Genomic DNA, 21,690 nt, shown 5'->3' with positions numbered 1-21,690 from the left:
ACCAAAAAATATTCAATTTTGAAATTAATGAATTGCTATATGAACAGCAATGAGTCATATTTGTAAGTTATTATGATGAGAAGAGTAATAATTAGGTTTTTAAATATTTTATCCTCATATTAGTTTTTAAAACTTGTTTTACTAACTAGTTGACTTATGGTTTTCTTCGACAATGCTGTATTCGGCATTGTTAAACAATAGTTCTACTCATTCTTTAAGATAGAAAATAATTTCAAAATTAACAAAATAAGAGAGCTTTTTAATAAAATGCTTAGTAGAGTTGTTCGTATTCAGCCTGTGGATCGAAGAGCTGAGCCTTGAGCCAGTCCTTGAGTTCTGTGCCCTTTGGTGGGACAGCTGTAGCAAGGTCCTCCTTGATGAGGAACTTGGCAACATCGAGGGCGATGCCGAATGAGTAGTCACGGATCTTGTTGAGTGGTGGGAGAAGGTTGCCCATATCGTGGTCTTCCTTCTTAACAAGGGAAGCAAGGGATTCAGCAGCAACTTCGAAGACCTTGCCTGGGCAGTGGCGAGCGCGTGTTGTTACGAGGGCGTAGCCGACAGCTGGGAAGATCCAGGAGTTGTTAGCCTGGGCTGTGATTGTCTTCTTGCCGTTGACTGTCTCAACTGGGAATGGAGAGCCTGTAGCGCAGAGGGCCTTGCCATTGGACCACTGGTAGACATCGTGTGGCTTAGCTTCAGCCTTGACTGTTGGGTTGGAAAGTGGCATGATGACTGGGCGCTCGCAGTTAGCGCATGCAGCCTGGACGATTTCCTTTGTGATGAGTCCTGGAACACCAGAAACGCCGATGACGCATGTAGCCTTGAACTTCTTGACACCCTCAAGGACGGAGCCGTAGACTTCCATGTTGTGCATGTATGGCTTGTTGAAGTCGTAGAGATCCTTACGGCCAGCATGGACCATACCCTTGTGATCGAACATGATGATGTTCTTGTAAGCCTGTTCCTTTGTGATGCCACCGCGGGAAACAGCCATATCAACGATGAGGTTAGCAATGCCTGTAGCAGCAGAGCCAGCGCCAATGAAGATGATCTTCTGGTTCTTGAGATCTGGAACGCCTTCCATGTGTGTAGCGGAAGCGAGTGTAGCAGCAGCGACGGCAGCTGTGCCTTCGATATCATCGTTGAAGCAGTTGCAGCGCCAGCGGAAGTGGTCGAGGAGTGTGAAGGCTGTTTCCATTTCGAAGTCTTCGAACTGGACAAGGCATGTCTCGCCAAAGACTTCCTTGACAGCAGCGACGAATTCTTCAACAAACTTTGTGTGAGCTGGGCCACGTATTCTTGGATGGCGCCAGCCGTGGTAGAGTGGGTCGGCGAGGATTTCCTTGCGGTCTGTACCCATATCTAACTGGACTGGAAGTGTCTGGTCTGGGTTAACCTGACCGATGAGTGTGTAAAGCATAAGCTTGCCGACTGGGATACCAAGGCCGGAAGCACCGAGATCACCGAGACCGAGAATACGGCCAGCATCTGTAACGACAATGCAGCGGATGTCCTGGCGTGGGTAGTTGTGGAGGATGTCCTTGATCTTGCCAGAATCTTCTGGTGTGATGTAGATGCCACGGTATGACTGGCGGTGTGTAGCCCACTTCTGGCAGGCTTCACCGACAGTTGGTGTGTAGAGAACTGGCATTGTCTCCTCTGGTGGGTGTGTGAAGAGGAATCTCCAGAAGGACTGTGAGTTTTTCTCACGCTCGTTGGCGAGGAAGATGTACTTGAGGAGTGGTGTTGGCATTAATTCGAACTGGCGGCGGATACGAGCAGCTTGTTCATCCTTTGTGAAGACCTTGTATGGGAGGAGACCGCGAAGGTTAAGGCGATCACGTTCTTCCTTTGTGAAAGCTGTGCCCTTAGAGAGATCTCCATCTTGAAGGAGGGTCATGCCGGTCTTGGCGACTGGGAGCTTGCTGCGGCAGATGTTGCGGACTGGGAGGCTAACAGATGTGAGCATTCCTAATTCGAAAGTGATGTGAATAAAAAAATCGACCAGTCATATATCAATTTTCAAATTATTCTCAATTTTTCATTGAAATACGTTTGTAGCGGAAGTAATTTTGAGAGAGCTCTCTTAATAATTTTTCCATCCTATGAAATCGAGAAATTATTATGCTTTAAATATGCTTATTATACATATTTTTCTACCGATGTTTTTTCACATTGAAAAATTTACTTTCAATTTTCCCTCATCTTCCCGATCTACCTATTTTTGTATCATTTGTACTTAACAATAATTCAAATTAATGAAAATCATATTTCTGTTTGAATACATGAAGTTCATTTCAATTTTCTTTAAAATCCAAAACAGAGTCAATTAGACACAATCAAAATAAGATACATTTTATTATCAGTTAATAATAAATGTTTGACACTTATTGTTTTAATTTTTTCTTCAATTTTTATAATTTTTCTTTCCAAATTTGTAATAAATAACAGTTAACAATATTCATATCACTAAATCCATATAAATTTAAGCTCTTTCATACCAAAATTACATTTAAAATAATAGATATTTATCTTTTCATTATATTTATTCTAATAACTGGCCATTTCTAGGAATAACTGCCAGTAGATAGCATGAAAATCGTATTTTTGTATCCAGTCAACTCATTAATATGATTTTTCATATCAATTTAATATTATACTGCTTTTAATATATACTCTATACATTTGTCATATTCCATGAAATATTAATATTAAAAGAAATGTCCAGACATGATCTTTGCTTTTTTTAATGAGAATTATTATTATTATTATTATTTATACGTTAATTATTATCAAAGTAAACAGTCAATAATTAATTTATTATCTTTAATTCAGTAATAACATACTTTTTAGAATCAAAAGCTTCAAATTTAATACCATGCCAAATAAAACAGTTTCCATTCATTGTTAGATACTATTCATGGATTTGGCAAGTAAAAATGGTTATAAACAACAAGATTAAAAGATTTTTTTTTAAAATTTCTTTTTGAAAAAGTATTATCTTAGATAGATAAAAAGTACGCATTATGGATAACTATAATTAGCAAGAAAAACCTAAACATTTTATATGAAATGAAATTTAATATTGATTAGTCTGTGTTAGTTTATTATAGAATCATGTTCAATTTGCTGAATATTTTACGCATTATTATTATAAAAGAGTCTTTTCATGATATATATAAGGAATTATATACATTTTCTATGTTGTTATATAAAATAAATGCAGGCTATATAATCTTCGACCCAAATTTCGCCATAGTTTATTTTGAAACCAGAATTATTAAAACAGTTATTCAAAATTTTGTGAAAGAATATCAGAAAAATTATGATATGAAATAACTCTAAATGTACGCTAGGAATAAGTCGAAATATACCAAATATTTGATTTGTTTGTTGAAAAAAATATTCCATTCAATTTCATTTTCATAGTAAAATCAGTTATAATATTTTAAATGTTGAAGCTATTTTATACAGATTGATAAGATATTTATTGATTCAATTAGACGATAAAAATTGCTGATATTTCTTTATTAATTATTAAATTGATCATATTATTATGATATTTAATTCAAATTTTATTTTGAACGATTAAAACTTAATTTAGAAAATTTAGAAAAATCATAAGATGACTTTTCGTTTAATGAAATATTTCCCGTAATCAACTTATTAGCAATATTTATTTTGAATTTATTCAATTTTCACGGTTAAAAGTCACCAGCCAATTAGTTATCTCACGGATTCACATTGTATTGATAATTATCTACTTTAATAATTACTTTTCATCAATTTGAATTTCATTCAATATTTTGAGAATTCTTTCCAAATATCCACAGAAATTTGTTTTTCAATGTTTCCCAAATTTTTATTACTCATTCTATATCCTACAAATAAATATTGCTAATATCTTCACTTTTTTTGTATTTTCTATTCAAAACATCTTTTCCCTTCAAAAAATATTTATTCAAAAAATTTCAATAAAATCAAATTCAAGTTCTTATATTCTACTATAATTTTTCTCATTTTGTTCCCTCATTTTTTCCCTTTAATTTATTCAATTTTTTTTTCTTAGAAAAACCATTTTTCATAATGATAGACGCAGTTGATATTACCTTCCTTCAGGCTTATGGTTTTGATTACGTTGAAACGATTGGTCGCGGATCGTTTGGTGTTATCTACAAAGTCTACTCACACCAATACCAGATGAACTTTGCACTTAAAAGAGTGCTTGCCGAGCAGTTTCATGATAATGAAATCGATTGCATGATTCAAATCAGGAGTGCTTGCATTGTCACTCTTTACAAATACTGGCATCACAAAGAATACGTGTATTTGTTAATGGAGTATTGCCCCAATTCTATAGACAAAATTCTCTCAGATATGAATCAACTACCAGTTTTAAAGATATATCAACTCGCTTTAGGTCTTACTGCTTCAGTAAATTCCTGCCACGAAAATCATATTACACATGGCGATATCAAACCATCAAATTTCCTAATCGATCAGAATGGGCGAGTTAAAATATGCGATTTTGGTCTTGCAAGAAGAAGTCTTCCAGATGAAAACTCTACTGCTTATTCTGGCACTCTTATGTTCCTTTCCCCAGAAATCATATCAAAGCAACCTTTTGATGCTTATGCTGCGGATATTTGGGCTCTTGGAGTAACTTTATATTACTTATTGACGCATAAATGGCCTTGGGTCACAGATTCCAAGCAGGCAATGTACCAAAGTATTGTAAACTGCTGGTACAATGAAGAAATTATTCCAGATTTGTTTTTCAAGAAATTAATTCGTGATTGTCTAAACTTAGACCCTGCTAAGCGTCCAACATCTGCAGACATAATGAAATCGATTAGAGGAAAGATAGAGAAAGGCACTAAAAAGATCATCAGACCACTTTCTATTGCAATGGTTTCCAATTCTTTAATCCTTTCTCTAAATGCTAAGAGAAGGAAGAGACTTATGTCAAACTAATGGCATAATTATTTTAATATTAGATCTAAAATGTTTATATTTTTCGTATAATTCATAATTCTTTATTAATTCTTCGCGTTGTTTAAAAGCTTATATACAATTAATCTAAGCACCAACAAATAACTTTATTAATTAGGAAATGAAGCTATAACATCATTCTTTTCCAAGAATATGTAATCAATCCTGTAAATATCGATCCCAATTTTATCTGGATAATTATATCCGCTATATAAACCCTCAATCTTAATAACATTAGTATCGCAGAAATGGTCAATAATTAAAAATATTGGTTTTAATCCATGAAATCATCATGAAAAAGATTCGATTTCTTTCTCAGTGAATGCTGCTGGAGAGAAAGAATTTGAAAATTCATCCCATAAATACGAAAAGTCAGCTGGCTCTGAATATATAATGGATGGTAAATAGTCTTTATACTTATTTTGATTAGTAATTTGTTTTGACTGTACGTAAGTAGTTCTTGTAATACTACCTCTCCTTGAAATCAATTTTAATATTTCAATTATTCGATCATCATTCCATCCACTGCACAACATATCAAGAGCACGAAAATAACAATCTAAATATCTCAAATCGAAATCGTCAGATAATAGTAAATTAATAAATTGTCGTTCAGTCATATTTTTAAACTGAGGAGTTAAGTAAATTAAAGGAAAATAATGAGCCAAGAAAGAATAAGCACTATTAACGAGCTCACCGTTGTCAGAGCTCAATTGAGTAAAACAATCTGAATTTATTTTTAGAAAGATGAGAAATGGTGTTGTTATCTCCATTATTAATGGTATCCGTAATTCGAGTGCAAATTTATGAATTTTCTCGACGTTATCAATGTTGACTATTAAAGGGTGGTCTTCATCAATAAATTTTTCAAAACCATCAATGAACTCGCATTTGAGATTGTAATCGTCCACTCCTTGAGGAAACTTTTTAACTAAAACAGAATATTTTTCTAATTTGTATCTATTTAGCCTTTTTCTATCACCATATGAATTGATAGTAATTTCATCTTTATATTTTGAATAAGTCTGAATAGGTTCTACTTGCCTGGAAAGAATCATTCAGGAAATATCCTTTTCGATTTTTGAAAAAAAAAATTTTCTAATCTAAAAATAATCTCTATAATCTTTATTTTATATCTACAAATATTCTACAGAAGTAAAAATTACTCATCAGAGTCATCATCAGTATTATCAGGTGAATCCATATTAATATCTATATCAATATCAATTTCAGGTTCAGGTTCAACTTTCTTTTCCTTTATGGAGGCAATCTTCTCTGCTGCTGTTACGAAATTTGGCTTTTCTATTTCGGATTTGCTTGTTTGTACAGCAAATGCTGATTTTGGCTGAGAAATCGGTCTTATATCGCGTTTCACATCGCATTGAATGATAATGTTTCTCTTTGGAACCTCAGCTTGAACGAATGCTTCTTTCATTTCGATTTGAGGAACAATCATGACTTTTCTATGAGGATGTCTGACTGGTTCACTCTTTGGCTCGAAAAGTGGATGTAAGAATGACATAATACTTGTTTCTCCATGATATTCTTTGATAATTTCTATAAATGTGCTGAAATACGGAGATTCTGATGGATGGGAGTTCTCCATGTACAATGAAATGATATCTATGAGCCTTCTATCATATGGCTTCTTCTTAAGTAACTCTATAAGCGCAGAATGAATTTCAATTTGAACTTGCGGAGGTAAGAATCCAGAGTATGGCGCAATAACTTCTAAATACGATAAAGATGTCTTAACACTGTCAATCCATCTCTGAATTAAAGGAACAACAAATTTTCTAACGGCAGAAAGACCAAAAACGGCTAAAATAGCTTGTAAGAAGGTAGGAGATAAATTATTCTGACGTATTTGGACTAATGCGGGGGAATAAAAATCTGTTGTATGAAAAGCTGAAGGTTGTTGAACAATGACTCTCGAAAGCAGTTCTTGAGCAAGAATAGCTGTATCCTTTTCCGATTTTGTGTTGGGAACTGTTGAAATAACTGCAAGCAGTGGTTTTGAATATTCTGATGCAGAAATTTGATGCTGTGTCAAACATCCAGCAATTAATATCAAGCCACGAACAAGAGTAGGCGTAGGATTTTGTATATCCAGCCTTTGAACATCAGGCGGCGAATCAGGAGTGATTGTTGCTAAAACTCTGCGAAGAAAGTTCGCTGGGCTCTTGGCTGACTTTGCAATGGCTCCAGCAGCATGTTTTTGAATCATTCCGTTACTTGATTGAAGCAAACTCCATATAGTTGGTAAACTAGAACAGAATGAAGGACGAGCGATGATATTGTATATGTATGATGCATGGAGGGGATTTGTAGGCCATGGCATGCTCTTTACCCATTTGTAGGCGTCTGTTTGGCCAATTTCATCAGATCTCATTATTAAATGTGAAGAAGCGAACGAAGCCGATAACATTTTCTGGCGATTTGGTATAGTTAATTTGGAAATCTTGTCAATGTTGGGTTTTAATACTGAAGCAGGTGCTAATTGTATAAATCTTGAAAGTGTCCATAAATTTTCTGGGGAAGGATTAGCGATACAATGTTCCAAAATGGACTTCAGAGAATCCTGAGTTACTTCTTTAATCGAATAAAGATTGTTTGCAAACGCATTTGTCAATGGATCCATTTTTAAGAATTTTTATTATTTTTTTTTGTGCACTCCAAGATTTTAGGAAAATCATCACTAAATTTCTTGATCCTTTATGATCAGCTGTACATAAAACAACAAAATCTAAATCTAAAATTTTATTATGATCATATTTTTAAATTCGATGTGTTTTTTTTTTCCTTTTAAACATATTATTCTATTGTTCATTTATACCCAACTATAGGAAAATATGTTTTTATTAATATCTTTTTATTAGATAGCAAAGTAATGAAGCAATTTTTCTCTTAAGTAATATTCAAAGATATTATACAATACATGAATGGTTGTAGTTTATCCTATAAATTAATACATTGTACTAGATCTGAAAAAACATCGAATTTTGTATCAGGTAGATGATAATATGCAAACCATCCAATTCTACGCAGTCATATATTAGATCGATTATCCTTGAAATCTAGGTACCCGCGGATGTCTAGGAATATCAAATACGAAATATATTTATAAACGCCCCCAAGCTAAGGATGGAGAATTTGATATGATGCCTATTTTCCTTGAATATGGCACACTTCTCTAGGGATTTCAATGTTTTGAAAAGTGCTTAACGCTAAAAACAGCATTCATAAGAACATATACAAGCTATATTTTTTTTTAAAATCGGATCAAGTAAAAAGTGATAACGTTATCTTGATCAAAATTAATGCATAATATCTATCTTCGACGAAATTTAAACAAGAATAAGGAGAATATCAATATTTATTAAACAAGTCACTTTATATGCTTTCGAAAAATTATTTTTTATTAATTTTCACCCAAATAAATATATTTTTCTCGACAAATCTTCTTTTAAAATTCATAGTGAAGAAAAGGAACTAAAGATTTCCCCAAACAATTAGGATTCTAAAAATATTCTTAAATTTCTCTATGAGAAAAACTATACTTTTCATTTATTTATAGTATTATTAGTAGTTATATACAATATGATGGAGATCTGGCGTTGATTACAGAATAATAATTTTTTTGGAAGGAATTTCTTTCAGTTTTATTAACCACATTTATTTTTAAAATGTCACATAGTAATTGAAAAATATAAACTATTAAATATATAAAAAATCAAATTCAATTCAATTTTTCTGAAGCATCATAGAATTGAATACGCTTTCAAATCATGAAACGTTCACTCATTTTTATCTTAACCAGTTAATTAAATAAGAGATACAATATAAATCATAATTTTATGTCTTTATTTTTCGATTCAAAATCTGATCTTTCAAATAATTTATCAAAAGAAAAATCAGAAATTAAAAACTCACAACTATTCGTGAATTTAATGATTTATTGAAAATATTTTGAATAATTTATTCATTTTATGTCTTTCCTTCTTACTTTAGTAACCTTTGGACAATCATATAAGAGCAACAATGAACAGGTAATGAAGAATATCCAACTCCATCACGTGAGCACTCAAAATTATAACCAATGGATACCTCTAGAAATAGATTCCGATTTCAATTATGCTGCTTACTTAGACGATGGAATGACTTGCAAATCTCCTGGTCAAAAGATTACATTTAGAGGCGAAGAGTATATATGCAATCAAAATCAAGTTTTATCAAATATGCAAGTAGTTTCATTGCGATCTGCAATGTACAATATCAATACAGAATTAAAGAAATTCATTCTAATTAAAAAAATCGCCTCATTAGAATACAGAAATATTAATGGCATATTAGAAATAGGAAAAGCTCAAAAAATCAATGCCAATACAATTCATTTGATTATTGCTTCAAGGCCATTTAAAGATCAAGATGAAACAGTGCAGAATCCATTATAAATGTATTTGAAGAAGGCTCGAACAGACCAATTTCTGGAGTAATGATATTTAATCCAAGATATGTTCCGTCATATCAAGGTGAAGATCAATTAGTAAAAAGCAATTTTTATGCCGAAGTTAAACAACAAGTTCTTCATTCTTTGGGCATTTCTTCCGTTCTCTTTGAAAAATATCATCAACAAAACACAAATTTAAGACATTCAGAGTATAAATGTTTGCTTACTAAAAATGGTAAGAAGCATGCTTATTTGATCACGCCAAATGCACATAAATATGCAAAAGAAGTTTTACAATTAGGAGATACAATTTCTGGTGACTCTTCATCATGTAAATCGGGAATTGAGTTTGAATTAAATAAAGCCGGAGATTCTCTTGGAAGTTATCTTATTGGAGATACATTCAATAATGAAATCATGGCATCATACATTACAGCATCAAGTCAGTTAACAAAAGCAACTCTTTCTGTTCTTGATGATACAGGAAATTATAAAATAACATATGATGGAGCTCCTGAAAAGCCAACCAAAAATCCATCATATCCAACCAATCCTACACGTGAGAGACCAGAATCTTCATCAGGAAATCAGCCAATATCGGAATCAACACCGACACCAAAACCAGTTAATCCAGTCGAGCCAACAGGTGGAAATGTCAATCATGATAAACCACAGAAAAATATGTCCGCTCGAGTCGTTGCAATTATGAGAAATACAAAAAGGGAATCGTAGCAGATGAATTGGATATACCATATACTTCTAATCTATATCCAACTGGAATTTATTTCACATTTTACATGGGACACGTTGAAACGAGCGATGAAATTAATGAATGCAAGAGAGTTGGACAACAAATTTATTTCAGAGGAATTCCAGTTACTTGCGATAAGGATTCCATATTAACAACTGAAAAAAGAATTGCATATGGAATGACGCTTACAAGGGTAAGAAAATTCATTTCGGGATTATTAAAACAATATTCACCACCAGGAAGTGTTTTCTATAAAAATATTGAAGGAGATACAAATTATAAAGGTGAATTGAGATACCTAAATGGAGACATGATCATCAATATTCATCTTAGAGCATTTCCTCCAGGTGATGACTCTTACGCATTTGGTGTTGCAACTGTCAGAGATAAGTTATATAAAAGAACACTTGGAGGCGAACTTTTTATTAACACACGAAGAATACCAAACAAGTATGAAAATTATAACACAGGTAACAATTCTTTCTTCTAAGGTATTGTTCATCAAGTTTTCCATATTTTTGGGGTTGATAAGGACTTATTTAATGAGTATCACCTTTGGAACAATCCAATACGCCATTCAAATCCAATTTGCACCTTAACTAAGAATGGTCGCAAATATCATTTCTTGACAACACCAGCCTCTAATGAATGGGCAAAGAAACACTTTGGAACAGATGAATTCTATGGTGATAATGGACAAAAGTGCAAAGCAGGTATTGAATTCGATGATCATGGAGGAATTATGGATAGCCATTTGGCTGGTAACTCATATTTCTCTGAATTAATGACTGAAGAGATGCTTGTTCCTGATGGATTGAGATTTGCAAGATTAACTGCTGCATCTCTTGCAATTCTTAATGATACAGGTAACTTTATGGCTGATTGGAAGAAAGCCCAACCACTCGTTTGGGGTGATATGGAATCGATTGATTCAAATCTAATTGATGATTTTGCAACAAAAGATCCACAACAATATCCTGAATATTATAATGCTGACGTTCCAGTTTCTAATGACAAATTCTATGCCGGCTTTAATTTCAAATATTTCGGATCCACATCAACAATGCAAACTCCATATTGTCCAAATCCAGATGTGAGATATTGCGACAAGCCTGAGTTCTATAACAAGCAAGGAAAAAGTGTTATTGGATCCAGTGAATCGTTTGGATATATTCCATTTGTTAATCCAAACTACACATGCCCATCTTCTACAGCGACACTTCCGACAACTGAACCTAATGAAAATACTTTATGCGGAGAATACAATTGCGAAAGTTACCAGAAATTCACAATTAAAGTGAATAAAGATACTTCAGGAAAAGACTGGGAAGAAGTAACTTGCACATCAAGCAACATTAATCAGGTTTTCAATATTCATATAAATGGAAAAATCCAAAGGAAAGTCAAATGCGTTAATCCAGAAAGATTCTGCCGTTCAGTTATTCTAAGCGAAATGATGCTTCGTAAAAATCCAATGGATAAAAATTCATGGCAGTTAAGTGACATTGGTCCCAAACAATTTGATAGTAATGTTCGCAAATCAATCAGAAAAGATATCAAAACAAATGAAGATGAAGCTTTGAATGAACAAAGATGGGGTAATGTTGAAGCATGGTTCAGGAAGAATAAAATTGGATTTGCAATAGGATGTGGCATCTTTGTTGTTGCTATTATCATCGTTGTAGTCGGAATTTTAGCATACAAGAGACTTCATCCCAAGGAGGAAAACAATGAAGACAATGAAAATAAGGAAATGTCTTCCGAATATTCAGATCAAACACCAGTTGCTTAAATATTCCATTTTGGACTTTTTAAGTAAAGATTTTGAATAACTAAAATTTTTTACTTTTTTTTCCCTCTGATTTTCGATTGAAAATGGGAGATAGATTATAAGGACTATAATTGCATAGGAGTTACCTCCGAGAATCAGAGCCTATTTAAAGTTTATTGTAAAGTAAATCTCAATTGAAGTCTGCTTAGTTAGCAATATCATTGTATGATTGAATGTAGTGGTTTAGTTTAATCATATGTTTTTGAATATTAAATTTTAAAAGCTATCATGTAATTTATAGTTTTTATGAAAATTAAATTCGAAATCGTTGTTTAGTAATTTAATAAGACAATATAAGGGCAAATAAGAGACACACTACAAGGTCTCATATTTAATTATTATGTATCCACTTCAATAAAAAAAAATCTTGATTTTTGTCTTTTCACTTTCATGATTTGAGGAAATATATTTAAATAATATCCAGAGCCATACTCGATCACTTTCTTATCAATTTTTATTTTGGTATTTTATGGATACATATCGAGTTTGGAAGCATTCTCTAGTTGATGGCTGCTACAGATATACAATTTTGGATATGACCAAGAACCCAACCGAATTAAAAGAAATAACTGAAGAAGAAGCTTCTCAATTAGAACAAGGCCCTATAATTGATTATTGGAAGAGCGTTATGATTCTGAGATCTGATAACAAAGACATCCGGAATGCTGTCAGCATAGAATTAACCCATCAAGTCAGAGCAAAATATTTCTCTCACTCGAATGATCAAAGTAATAAAATAAACCAGCAACCAGCGAGTACCACAACATACACAAATCAAAATATTGCAAATTCAAGAAATTTAATTCAGAATTCTTCAAAAGATAATTTATTAGCTTCATCTACAGATAAAAATATTAGTACAGGAGGCAAAACATCGCAAACTGTATCTAATCAACCACAATACTCTGAAAATCAAAGCACTAGAAATTTTATTTCAGAAAAATCAACAAATACAGCGACTTCATATCAGAATTCTAGTACAGAAATACAAAATTACAATACCTCCGTTCAAACCATTACTCAACAACCAGTAAATCAGAACTTGCAAGTTTCTATTCCTCAAAACGCGATCAACGCTCAGCAGAACATGCAGAAACAGAGCTCAGCTCCGATGCGGCAAAATCTTACCTTCACAACCCAGCAGCAATATCTTCAATTCATTCGACAGGCACAGCAAGTGAAGATGCAACCTACAGCGCCACACACTGCAGTTACCCAGCCAATTTCCATGGCCATAGCTCAAAATCAGGTTCAAATTCCGCAAAATCTTCAGATGCAAACAAATCCAATGCAGCAGAGCTATTCAGCCTATGCAAAACCTTCTGTATATAACCAGTCCATTACAACTCAACAGAACTACCAGCAATTTCCTCAAAACCAGCAAGTTTTCCAGCAATTCAACCAACAAAGACAGACAGCTCTATCATCTCAGCTTTCCACAGCCCAGCAGCACTTCCACAACCACCCTCCTCAGCCGCAGATCAACCAAAATCCGCCAACTCAGCCAACCCTCCTTCAGATACAGCGGACTCCTTCGAATTTCGGACAGAATCAGCGCGAAACACAGGCTGAATTGGTTCCATCCGAGATCCCAACAGAGAGACTCATCAAGCTGCACAAGTTCTACATGGAGTGCGCGCAGCAGGAGAGCGAGTTCTTCGCCATGCTGAAGGAAGAGCTGAAAAATCCAAAACCAGTAAATTTGGCGCCAAACTCGGTCGAAAGAAGCGAAAACGACGAAATACAGTATTACACGTTCGAAATTCCCCTCCCAGATAATAAAAAGGACACAGTTCTTGTGAACTCTGATGTGCTCAACAAAATAAAGGCAAATTCACAGAAATAATAGGGAATTTCACTTTTTTTGCATTTTTTTGTGTTTATAAACAATTCTTGTTTTATTTAATTATTTACAATCTGTAAGAGTAATATATGATGCCGATCAAATGAATTTGGCTCTTATATGCATTAGGACGATCAAATTAATTGAAATTCAATTTATATATTATTGTTAAAATAAAAATCAGAATAAAATAAAAGATTTACATGTTAAATCAATATTTCTCTAACAATCATTGTCTCTCTCAATTGTTTTCAGAGTGGAAGAAAAATTTCCTTCAATTTAAAATTGTGAATGAAATTTGAATGGAGCTTGCCATGATCCTAATTGCAAAAGATTTCGGTCAGGAACGATACAATTTTCAAAATTTTTGAATAGTTGTAAATATTTTTTTTATTTCAAAAAATCAACTCATATGAGAACACTGCTATTTTACATAGAATAAAGTCAAATACCGATTCTGTAAACATCTACAGGTGTATTTTTGCATCATTATCATCATTGGTTAATGGAGCTGCAATTTCTTATTTAAATAAGGCTAATAAACAACTCAATATATCAAATTGTATCTTTGAATCATACATAGCTAATTCCTACAGTACACATGATACAAATGGAAGTGCAATTTGCGCGTTAGTTGGAGATCATGCTTATTTTACAGAATCATGTTTTGTCAATTGTCATGCAAGCTTTGGTGACGCATATTATTTAACATTGGTAAATCAAAATAATTCCAATTTCGAAAATTTATTTATCAATTGTGGTATCTGTAAGTATCACCCAATTTCCACATATTATTTATTCCACCATTATTTTAATGTAACAAATTTAGATTCAGAATGTTTATTTGATGAAAAAGTCTCAATTTCATATTTTTTGATATCCAATGCAAAAATGCATACAAACGGTGCTGTTGTTTTTTCCAACATTGAAAATAGTTTATTTGTTAATTGTGAAATATCCTATTTATATATTGAAGGAAAAACAAACTTTTCTTTAAAGGTCGAGTCAACAAAAATCTGACACATGACTTCACTGATATCATTTCTAGTTAAAAAACATAGAATACATCATTGATTTTCATATGAATATTTTTATCATTTGTTATACTTCTAAATATTCAAATCATAATGGATATAATTAAGATTTTATTGTTTCATTATATTTAAGATTTCGACAAAAAATCGATTCTGGCCTTTTTGTTGTAGAATAAAGCATCTGTCTATATTGTATTACAATAATATGGTAAGGAAAATTCCAACAATTTATATTTTCACTCTAAAAAAGATATTTTCTAGAAAAAAAAATACATTAAAATCAATTTATTCCATAGCTCTAAGTTATTTATGGTCAATTTCCATAGACTTATGGCAATCTCTTTTTAGGGGAATAAACATTCAGGGTTGAGACATAAATATTTAAAAATGACTTAATATTATATTAAATTTTTATTATTTCGAAACATTCTCGTTTTTACGTTGAATGTCAGTATCCCCAAAAAGAATACTGTTAGTAAATTGTAAATTATTAGAAATAAACCCATAATTCAAGGTGTCGTATTCAGAAGTGAAGAAACAAAAAACTGACAAATGACATCACAGGAGGTACATGACGCCACAAATTCTGAGATTATTCGCGTCCAATATGAAGGATTCGGTGATCTAATTAAATTAGATGGCAAATCATTTACATTTGCCACTTTGATTTGCGGTAAAACATATCAAGAAGCAAGTAACTTATTAAGAGAGGCTGGTATAGATGTACCATCGTCACAATACTTTTACAGGATTCAAAAGGTGATTCTCGAGAAAGCGAAGGAATTAGCTGAAAAAAGTGTAAAAAATCATGCATTGCAACTTGAGCCTGGAACTGTTATCACCATCGATGCTCATTTCTCGCATGTTAGAAATGCAGACGAGTGTGAGTTTGTAGCAATGGGTCCTAAAGGTGACATTGTGGCAAAATTCGTAATCGTTAGATCTCGTAAAGGTAAAGCTGGAAATTATACTGGTGCCTCATGCCAAATGGAATCTGTTGCCGCTGATCAGGCTCTTCAAATTTTGGAAGATACGGTGGGAAAAGGTATTGTTGACGGTTTTTGCCATGATAGGGATAATAAATCCCGTAATATTGTTCATAAGCATTTTCCTGATGCTGTTGAATATCAAGATGGCTTCCATTGCAAAAAGAAATTCGAATTGTGCTGGAAACGTCTTACTTCTAATAGTTAGTATACAAGTCTTGGGTATGGTGGCACTGTGCGCTCCTTACCCATTATATATGAATTTGACACTTTACAAAACCGTTAACGTATATTTTACAACATGAACGCAAAAACTAACTTAATCTTAAATATTTACAAAGCCGCCAACCACTTCACTAACGAACTCACTAATGTAAAAAATAAACGTTCTCACTATCGTTCTCACTAACGACTTCACTAATGTTCTCATAAATTTTCCTCAATATCTTCATCATCAGTGTTAACCCTATTGTAGTCATACTTGAAGCCATAAACTTTCTCTAACTTCTTAACGTACAATTTACATAACTTACCTTCGTCATCGTATGGTTTAATGATATAACTATTTCTATCTTTATACACAGTCAATGAAAAGTCAACTGGTCTCGGATGTATTTGAAAGAACATGTTATGCTCAGGAAGGAAGAATAAATGTTTAAATGTATGTTTGTTATATTTTTCGATTTGTATGAGTTGCTTTTGTTCTGTCATTTACATCCAAATAAAAATTTTCAGTAAAATAAAAAATGAACTTAAAAATAAATGATATCACCACCCTCACACGTATGAAAACATAGCACAAAAATAAATTTAGGTGAAGTGGTGAGATCTCACCTCTTTTTTCACCTCTTTTTTCACCCGTTGAATTCATTACTTTATAACTCTCTTCCTTTCTCCAACTCTTCTAACTTCTTCTTAAGTTCAGCAATGTTGTCCTCATGAAGTTTAATCTTTCTCAAAATTCCTTCTTTATCTAATGGTTGCTTTATCTTTCTAAACTGAACTCTACCATCCTTCATAGTATGAATGTAAAAACCTTCTGGAATAGTTCCTGATTTAATGTATTCTACCAAAAACTTTTGTTTCATTGCTTCAGTGACTTTAGTCGTCATTTCAATCAAATAAAAATTTTAATATTAAATAAAAATAACGTTATTTTTTCAGTAAGGAAACGCAGGAGTTTTACGATTTATTTGAGGCGTGGGTTCTGGTTTAAATGTTGGAGTCGGTTTAGGAGTTGACTTTTGAACAGGAGTTTGTACTTCCATAGGTTCAGGAGTTATTGAAGGTTTTGCTTGTGAAGGCGTTGGTTTTGGCGAATGTGTTGGAGTTTGTTTAACTTCAGCTACTTCAGTATTATTTATAACATTTGCTTTATTTCTTTTCAACATCATAACTGCTCCTGCTGTAGCTAGCAAACCTAGTGGGAGACCATATCTTATATAAGGACTTGACCAAATGCTATTTTTGACAGGAGCTGGTGGAACACCTAACCTTGGTGAGACTGCTCTTTGCCATTGTGCAGCTCGTAAGAAATATTCAATAGGTGCTCCATAATCGTTTGGTAAAGTTTGTTTCATAGATGGTGAAGGTTCGCGAGAGCTTGATGAAGAACTCATTTATAAGCTTTAAAAATAAACGTTCATCCTTTATTCCTCACTGTCGTCCGTAGCTAAGTTATAGTCATCTAATCTTATTATGGGGATGCCATTAGCACGCACCTGAATGGCAAAGCAACAATCCCTCATAAATCCAATAAGTGGCTTGGTACATTTTCAGTTGCTAGTTAATAGGTCCTTTAACAGACAATTTGTATGTTATTGGAGCAGTAGATGTTTGACCTTGCTGGAAGCAAAAGTCCACTTCAGTTGGAAAACCACATAAGAAATGTGTGTTGTCATAGCTATCCCATTTATGTTCCACACTACCATCATCCACCAATGACCTCATAACATCTTCATTAAATCCTATCATATCATTGTTTGTATTGCAAGCGTTCGCAACCATTTCATAAAATACAGGTCCATATGATTTTTCAGGTTCTGCAGGCATATTTCCATAAGCTCCCATGGAAAGCTGAAGATATTTAAACTTAGGGTTCTCAAAATTAACATAATAGTTGTCTTTCTTTCTAAATAGTGCCCAAATACTTTTAACATTAATAGGCGTATAAGCTGCTGTAAATGTTGCACTTGAACTATCTGTATTCTTTGAGAATGAACCGTCCATAGGAATCCAATCCATAACTTTAACAGGAAAACATAAAGCCTCGTTTGTATAATGTTCTACAAGTTCTGTATAAATGTTAGGGTCTAAAGAGAATGACTTTGGATGAATAAAACATTCATTAAAATCCATCTTTGTTCGAAATAGTTGCTGGGTTACAGTTGTAATAGTAACTGTTCCACTAGCTTCTACTGCCTTCGTTATCATAGTGAATGGTTCATTCCATGGAACAAATTTATTTGTCGGTGGATTTGAATCTGAAGCAAATGCAACTTTAAGAGTTGGATTGAAAGCAATGATATCATTTACAGATATAGATGTGCATTGTAAGGCGTCGCTACTGAACTTTACTTTAAGCTGAATGTTTCCTGCAAAAGCTGGAATAAATCTTATAGCTTCTAATGGTAAAAACTTTCTAACAGGAATTCTTAAACGAAGCTTAAAATCAAATGATTTTCGCTGTAATTGGACCACTAACAATTTGTCCTGTTCTGCATGTTCCCGAATGACTCCATACATCTTCATGTCGAGTCTTTGAGAAAACATCTACTTTCTTTATTTGTTCGGTAGTTTGTGAGTTTGAAGTTATATATGCTTCTTCTTCTTGCGTTGTCTTGAGAATATACGATACGACCATTTGCAAGGATTTGATATCCAGCAACTGCATAGAAAGCGTCATCGAAACCAATCCAAAATCCTGGTGGGTTTGTTTTATTGGAACCTGAACCAATTTCTTTATCTACAATAAATTGACCTTCCATTTTATACGTAATGAATGTATTGTAAAGGTCCAACATATTTTCACCAGGAGGTGAGAGATTGAATGTTACCCATGTGTTATCTTTAGCAGTTCCAGGTTGTGATGGAATCTTTGCGTCAGAATATTTTCTATTAGTGTCACCAATTTGAACTGCATTGTCTATGATATCGAAATATGAGCGAATCTGATGAATATGCTCTGCTGGAGTAAAGTTCGCTGTTCGTTCTCTGCATTTACTTCTTAGATAAAAATATCTATTTACTTCATTATTCTCACTCTTCTTCTTGGCATTCGTGGTGGAAGTTGTTTCTTGACATTTTCAATGAACTGTACATTCTCTTTTGTCTCAACTTCTTTCACTGGCGGGTCAGGTTCTTTGACTCGGTTTTTTTCAATGAAATTCACGAACTTTGCAATAAGCTCTTGGTTCGTTATTGAAAGTACATCTGGCTTCTTTTCTTCTTGTTTTTTTGGTGGCTCAGTTTGAACAGAAGGTTTTATATGGACTTCATGGACTTCACCCTTGCCATGCACCTTAATGTTGTCGCTCTCTGCATTCGCTAATGGTACCTTTCTTTTTCTTACGTATATTTTACCATCTTTACTCTGACTTACGTAATAGAAAGGATGTTGTATTCCTCTTGCGTCATTTAATATATATAGACTCTCGCTCTGATTTTGACAAGCTCATTTTACATCGGTTAAAGTTTTAATTTTGTTTTTATCTGCAATCAAATGACTCAGACAAGCCCTACGGACAAGACCCAAGGTGTCATAGATGTTGAAGCATTGAAGAAAGAAATTCGTGAGCAAATTTTATCCGAACTGAAGGAACAAAAACAAGAACAAAAGCCAGAGAGACCAAAGAGAAAACTTAGTGAAAAACAACTTGCTGCATTAGCTGCTGGAAGACAAAAGAACCCACGTTTGCTGGCAAAGAAAGCTAGAGAAGAAGCTGAAGCAAAGAAAGAGTAAATGGTTTATTTTTATCCGAACTAAATGTATAGACAAATACCTTTATCTGTTGCGTTCAGTAGTGAAAACCCTGACGTCAAAATAAAGGGGAACAGAGTAACGTTTAAGTTTCCAACAGACTGGATTGTGAACATAAATGAAGAGAAGTACATTGGCATAACATCTATGTATATAACACGTGCTTTCAGAAAGGTTGACTTTATACTTCAAGTCGAGATAGAAAATGACGAACAGTCTTTAAGCGCCCAAAACATTCACATATACAAATACTTTAAAGACGATACAACATTGTTGCAATGTATGATTTCATTTAATGAGATGTTCGAGAAAAAGTTCAACATTGAAGTACAAACTTTACAGCCTTTACGTGAGTTTCTTGCACAACTGAAAGAAGAAGGTAGTCAGCCACAACTTATAGACTTTCATTATGAATTTAATGAAAATGAAGATGGAACTCATGACTGTCAATTCATTGTATTCTCACCATTCAATGAAGTCGCTAAAGAGAAAAAAAATCCATTACGTATAAGATTTCAAATCTCCGAACCAAGTGATGATTTTAAGAATGTTTTCAATTATGATGCAATGCTTCCGAGGAAAAATGAATTTTCAAAGATTGTAACACCTGGCATTTGGGATAGAAAGCAAGCTATATTATATTCAAACTTAAGTAAAGGAGTTGAAAATGAGTTCATTGGTCATACAAGAACTTCACCACTTCCTAACCCTAAATACTATAAATTAACTGGCTTCAATCGTGAGTTTTGGATAGACATGTTCTCCACTCATGACCATAAATGTCCAGTGTTCTTGCCTCCAGACCATAAGGACTGTCTCTACATTGAAGCACAACTCTTAAACTCTACCATCGCAGTATTGTAAAATCTACGCTAGCTTTATTTTTATCACGAATGACCTCATTCATGACCTCATTCATGACCTCATTGCTGACAAAAATAAATGACCTCAGAACTTCAACTTACGAATAAAGCTTGTTTTAGTCGTTATTGAAAAGTTGAACTTTTCAGCAAAGCAAGGTTGACATGACTTACATAAGTCGAATGCAATCTCTTGACCATCATGAAGTGCTTTGTAAAGTTCATTAAACTGAACTCAGAGTCTTTGTCATATGTTCCAACAGGTATGTGAATGTTCTTATCTTCATTGTAATAGCATTGTATAGCTTCAGGAAACATTTCATTAGCGGTTAAAGCAATAACATCTTGCTTCACGCCTTTCATTCTGCAGTGAAATGCAACTTCATTTAAATCGTAGTGAGTAAGTCTATGTAGGTCTTCTTTCCACAGAAAATACTTTTATAAGCTAAACTTGTTTTCCAGGTGTTATTTCTGCAAAGTCGCTATGAATTGACCAAGTTCTTTCCTATAAGTTCGCGACCATATCTCTTCTTAAACTCTGCTGCAAGCTTTGGGATGTCTTCATTATATAAGTGCATACTGTCGGTATCCTGGTAAAAGATTTGAAGTCCCATGTCCTCTGCGCAGTACAGAATACTTCATTCATAATACGTTTTGACATAGACAGAATATTAACACCAAGTGGACAGAAGTTAAAGTGTCTGCAAATGCTTTTCGTTAGCTTGAAAATAGTTTTATCTGAACCATCCAAACCTTCGAACTTCACTATATGGTTGTAATTTCTTATAGCATATCTTATAGCATCTTTGTCATTTACTATGGTTATTTTTGACTCAATAGGAGATAGAATAGTTTTGCCATAAATGCTGTTCAGAATGAGTTTTATAATTTCTTCGTAAGGGGTTTTCTCTTTCTTATACTTTAACCTTAACTCAAACAACTTCTTTACTTCATCTCTTAT

General features: G+C 33.4%; 12 protein-coding genes across 12 annotated transcripts, besides 1 other annotated feature; 8 read left to right on the top strand and 4 right to left on the bottom strand.

The window, feature by feature from the left end:
- Positions 1-238: 238 nt before the first annotated feature.
- TVAGG3_0761120 (AP65-2 adhesin / malic enzyme family protein) lies at positions 239-1,987 on the bottom strand (the record flags this gene model as incomplete). Its single annotated transcript, XM_001314023.2, has 1 exon — positions 272-1,972. One exon carries the CDS (start codon positions 1,970-1,972, stop codon positions 272-274), a length of 1,701 nt encoding a protein of 566 aa, XP_001314029.1.
- A 2,102-nt stretch (positions 1,988-4,089) lies between these two features.
- TVAGG3_0761110 (positive regulation of hh target transcription factor protein) lies at positions 4,090-6,062 on the top strand (the record flags this gene model as incomplete). Its single annotated transcript, XM_001314024.1, has 1 exon — positions 4,090-4,977. One exon carries the CDS (start codon positions 4,090-4,092, stop codon positions 4,975-4,977), a length of 888 nt encoding a protein of 295 aa, XP_001314030.1.
- Positions 6,063-6,118: 56 nt separating this feature from the next.
- TVAGG3_0761100 (armadillo (ARM) repeat-containing protein family) lies at positions 6,119-7,637 on the bottom strand (the record flags this gene model as incomplete). Its single annotated transcript, XM_001314025.1, has 1 exon — positions 6,158-7,636. The coding sequence occupies one exon, from the start codon at positions 7,634-7,636 to the stop codon at positions 6,158-6,160; it is 1,479 nt and encodes a 492-aa protein (XP_001314031.1).
- Positions 7,638-8,984: 1,347 nt separating this feature from the next.
- Positions 8,985-9,449, top strand: TVAGG3_0761090 (regulation of choline O-acetyltransferase protein; the record flags this gene model as incomplete). The annotated part of the gene is made up of 1 exon (XM_001314026.1): positions 8,985-9,449. The coding sequence occupies one exon, from the start codon at positions 8,985-8,987 to the stop codon at positions 9,447-9,449; it is 465 nt and encodes a 154-aa protein (XP_001314032.1).
- A 41-nt stretch (positions 9,450-9,490) lies between these two features.
- TVAGG3_0761080 (regulation of choline O-acetyltransferase protein) lies at positions 9,491-10,177 on the top strand (the record flags this gene model as incomplete). The annotated part of the gene is made up of 1 exon (XM_001314027.1): positions 9,491-10,177. One exon carries the CDS (start codon positions 9,491-9,493, stop codon positions 10,175-10,177), a length of 687 nt encoding a protein of 228 aa, XP_001314033.1.
- Positions 10,178-10,242: 65 nt separating this feature from the next.
- Positions 10,243-10,686, top strand: TVAGG3_0761070 (regulation of choline O-acetyltransferase protein; the record flags this gene model as incomplete). Its single annotated transcript, XM_001314028.1, has 1 exon — positions 10,243-10,686. One exon carries the CDS (start codon positions 10,243-10,245, stop codon positions 10,684-10,686), a length of 444 nt encoding a protein of 147 aa, XP_001314034.1.
- A 294-nt stretch (positions 10,687-10,980) lies between these two features.
- On the top strand, positions 10,981-11,994 carry TVAGG3_0761060 (regulation of choline O-acetyltransferase protein; the record flags this gene model as incomplete). The annotated part of the gene is made up of 1 exon (XM_001314029.1): positions 10,981-11,988. The coding sequence occupies one exon, from the start codon at positions 10,981-10,983 to the stop codon at positions 11,986-11,988; it is 1,008 nt and encodes a 335-aa protein (XP_001314035.1).
- Positions 11,995-12,481: 487 nt separating this feature from the next.
- TVAGG3_0761050 (uncharacterized protein) lies at positions 12,482-13,990 on the top strand (the record flags this gene model as incomplete). The annotated part of the gene is made up of 1 exon (XM_001314030.1): positions 12,497-13,873. One exon carries the CDS (start codon positions 12,497-12,499, stop codon positions 13,871-13,873), a length of 1,377 nt encoding a protein of 458 aa, XP_001314036.1.
- A 2,102-nt stretch (positions 13,991-16,092) lies between these two features.
- Positions 16,093-21,690: part of a mobile genetic element that runs on past the window's edge.
- On the bottom strand, positions 16,766-17,002 carry TVAGG3_0761040 (uncharacterized protein; the record flags this gene model as incomplete). The annotated part of the gene is made up of 1 exon (XM_001314032.1): positions 16,766-17,002. One exon carries the CDS (start codon positions 17,000-17,002, stop codon positions 16,766-16,768), a length of 237 nt encoding a protein of 78 aa, XP_001314038.1.
- TVAGG3_0761030 (uncharacterized protein) lies at positions 17,051-17,509 on the bottom strand (the record flags this gene model as incomplete). The annotated part of the gene is made up of 1 exon (XM_051245629.1): positions 17,051-17,509. The coding sequence occupies one exon, from the start codon at positions 17,507-17,509 to the stop codon at positions 17,051-17,053; it is 459 nt and encodes a 152-aa protein (XP_051092216.1).
- TVAGG3_0761020 (uncharacterized protein) lies at positions 19,708-19,851 on the top strand (the record flags this gene model as incomplete). The annotated part of the gene is made up of 1 exon (XM_051245628.1): positions 19,708-19,851. A coding segment is annotated over one exon (144 nt), but the record flags the coding sequence as incomplete, so codon positions are not given.
- On the top strand, positions 19,876-20,733 carry TVAGG3_0761010 (uncharacterized protein; the record flags this gene model as incomplete). The annotated part of the gene is made up of 1 exon (XM_051245627.1): positions 19,876-20,733. The coding sequence occupies one exon, from the start codon at positions 19,876-19,878 to the stop codon at positions 20,731-20,733; it is 858 nt and encodes a 285-aa protein (XP_051092214.1).

Source organism: Trichomonas vaginalis, chromosome III, assembly GCF_026262505.1.
Source record: "Trichomonas vaginalis G3 chromosome III, whole genome shotgun sequence".
Taxonomy (NCBI): domain Eukaryota; phylum Parabasalia; order Trichomonadida; family Trichomonadidae; genus Trichomonas; species Trichomonas vaginalis.
Note: the sequence above shows the minus strand (reverse complement) of the source record. Positions and strands in the feature narration are given on the sequence as shown.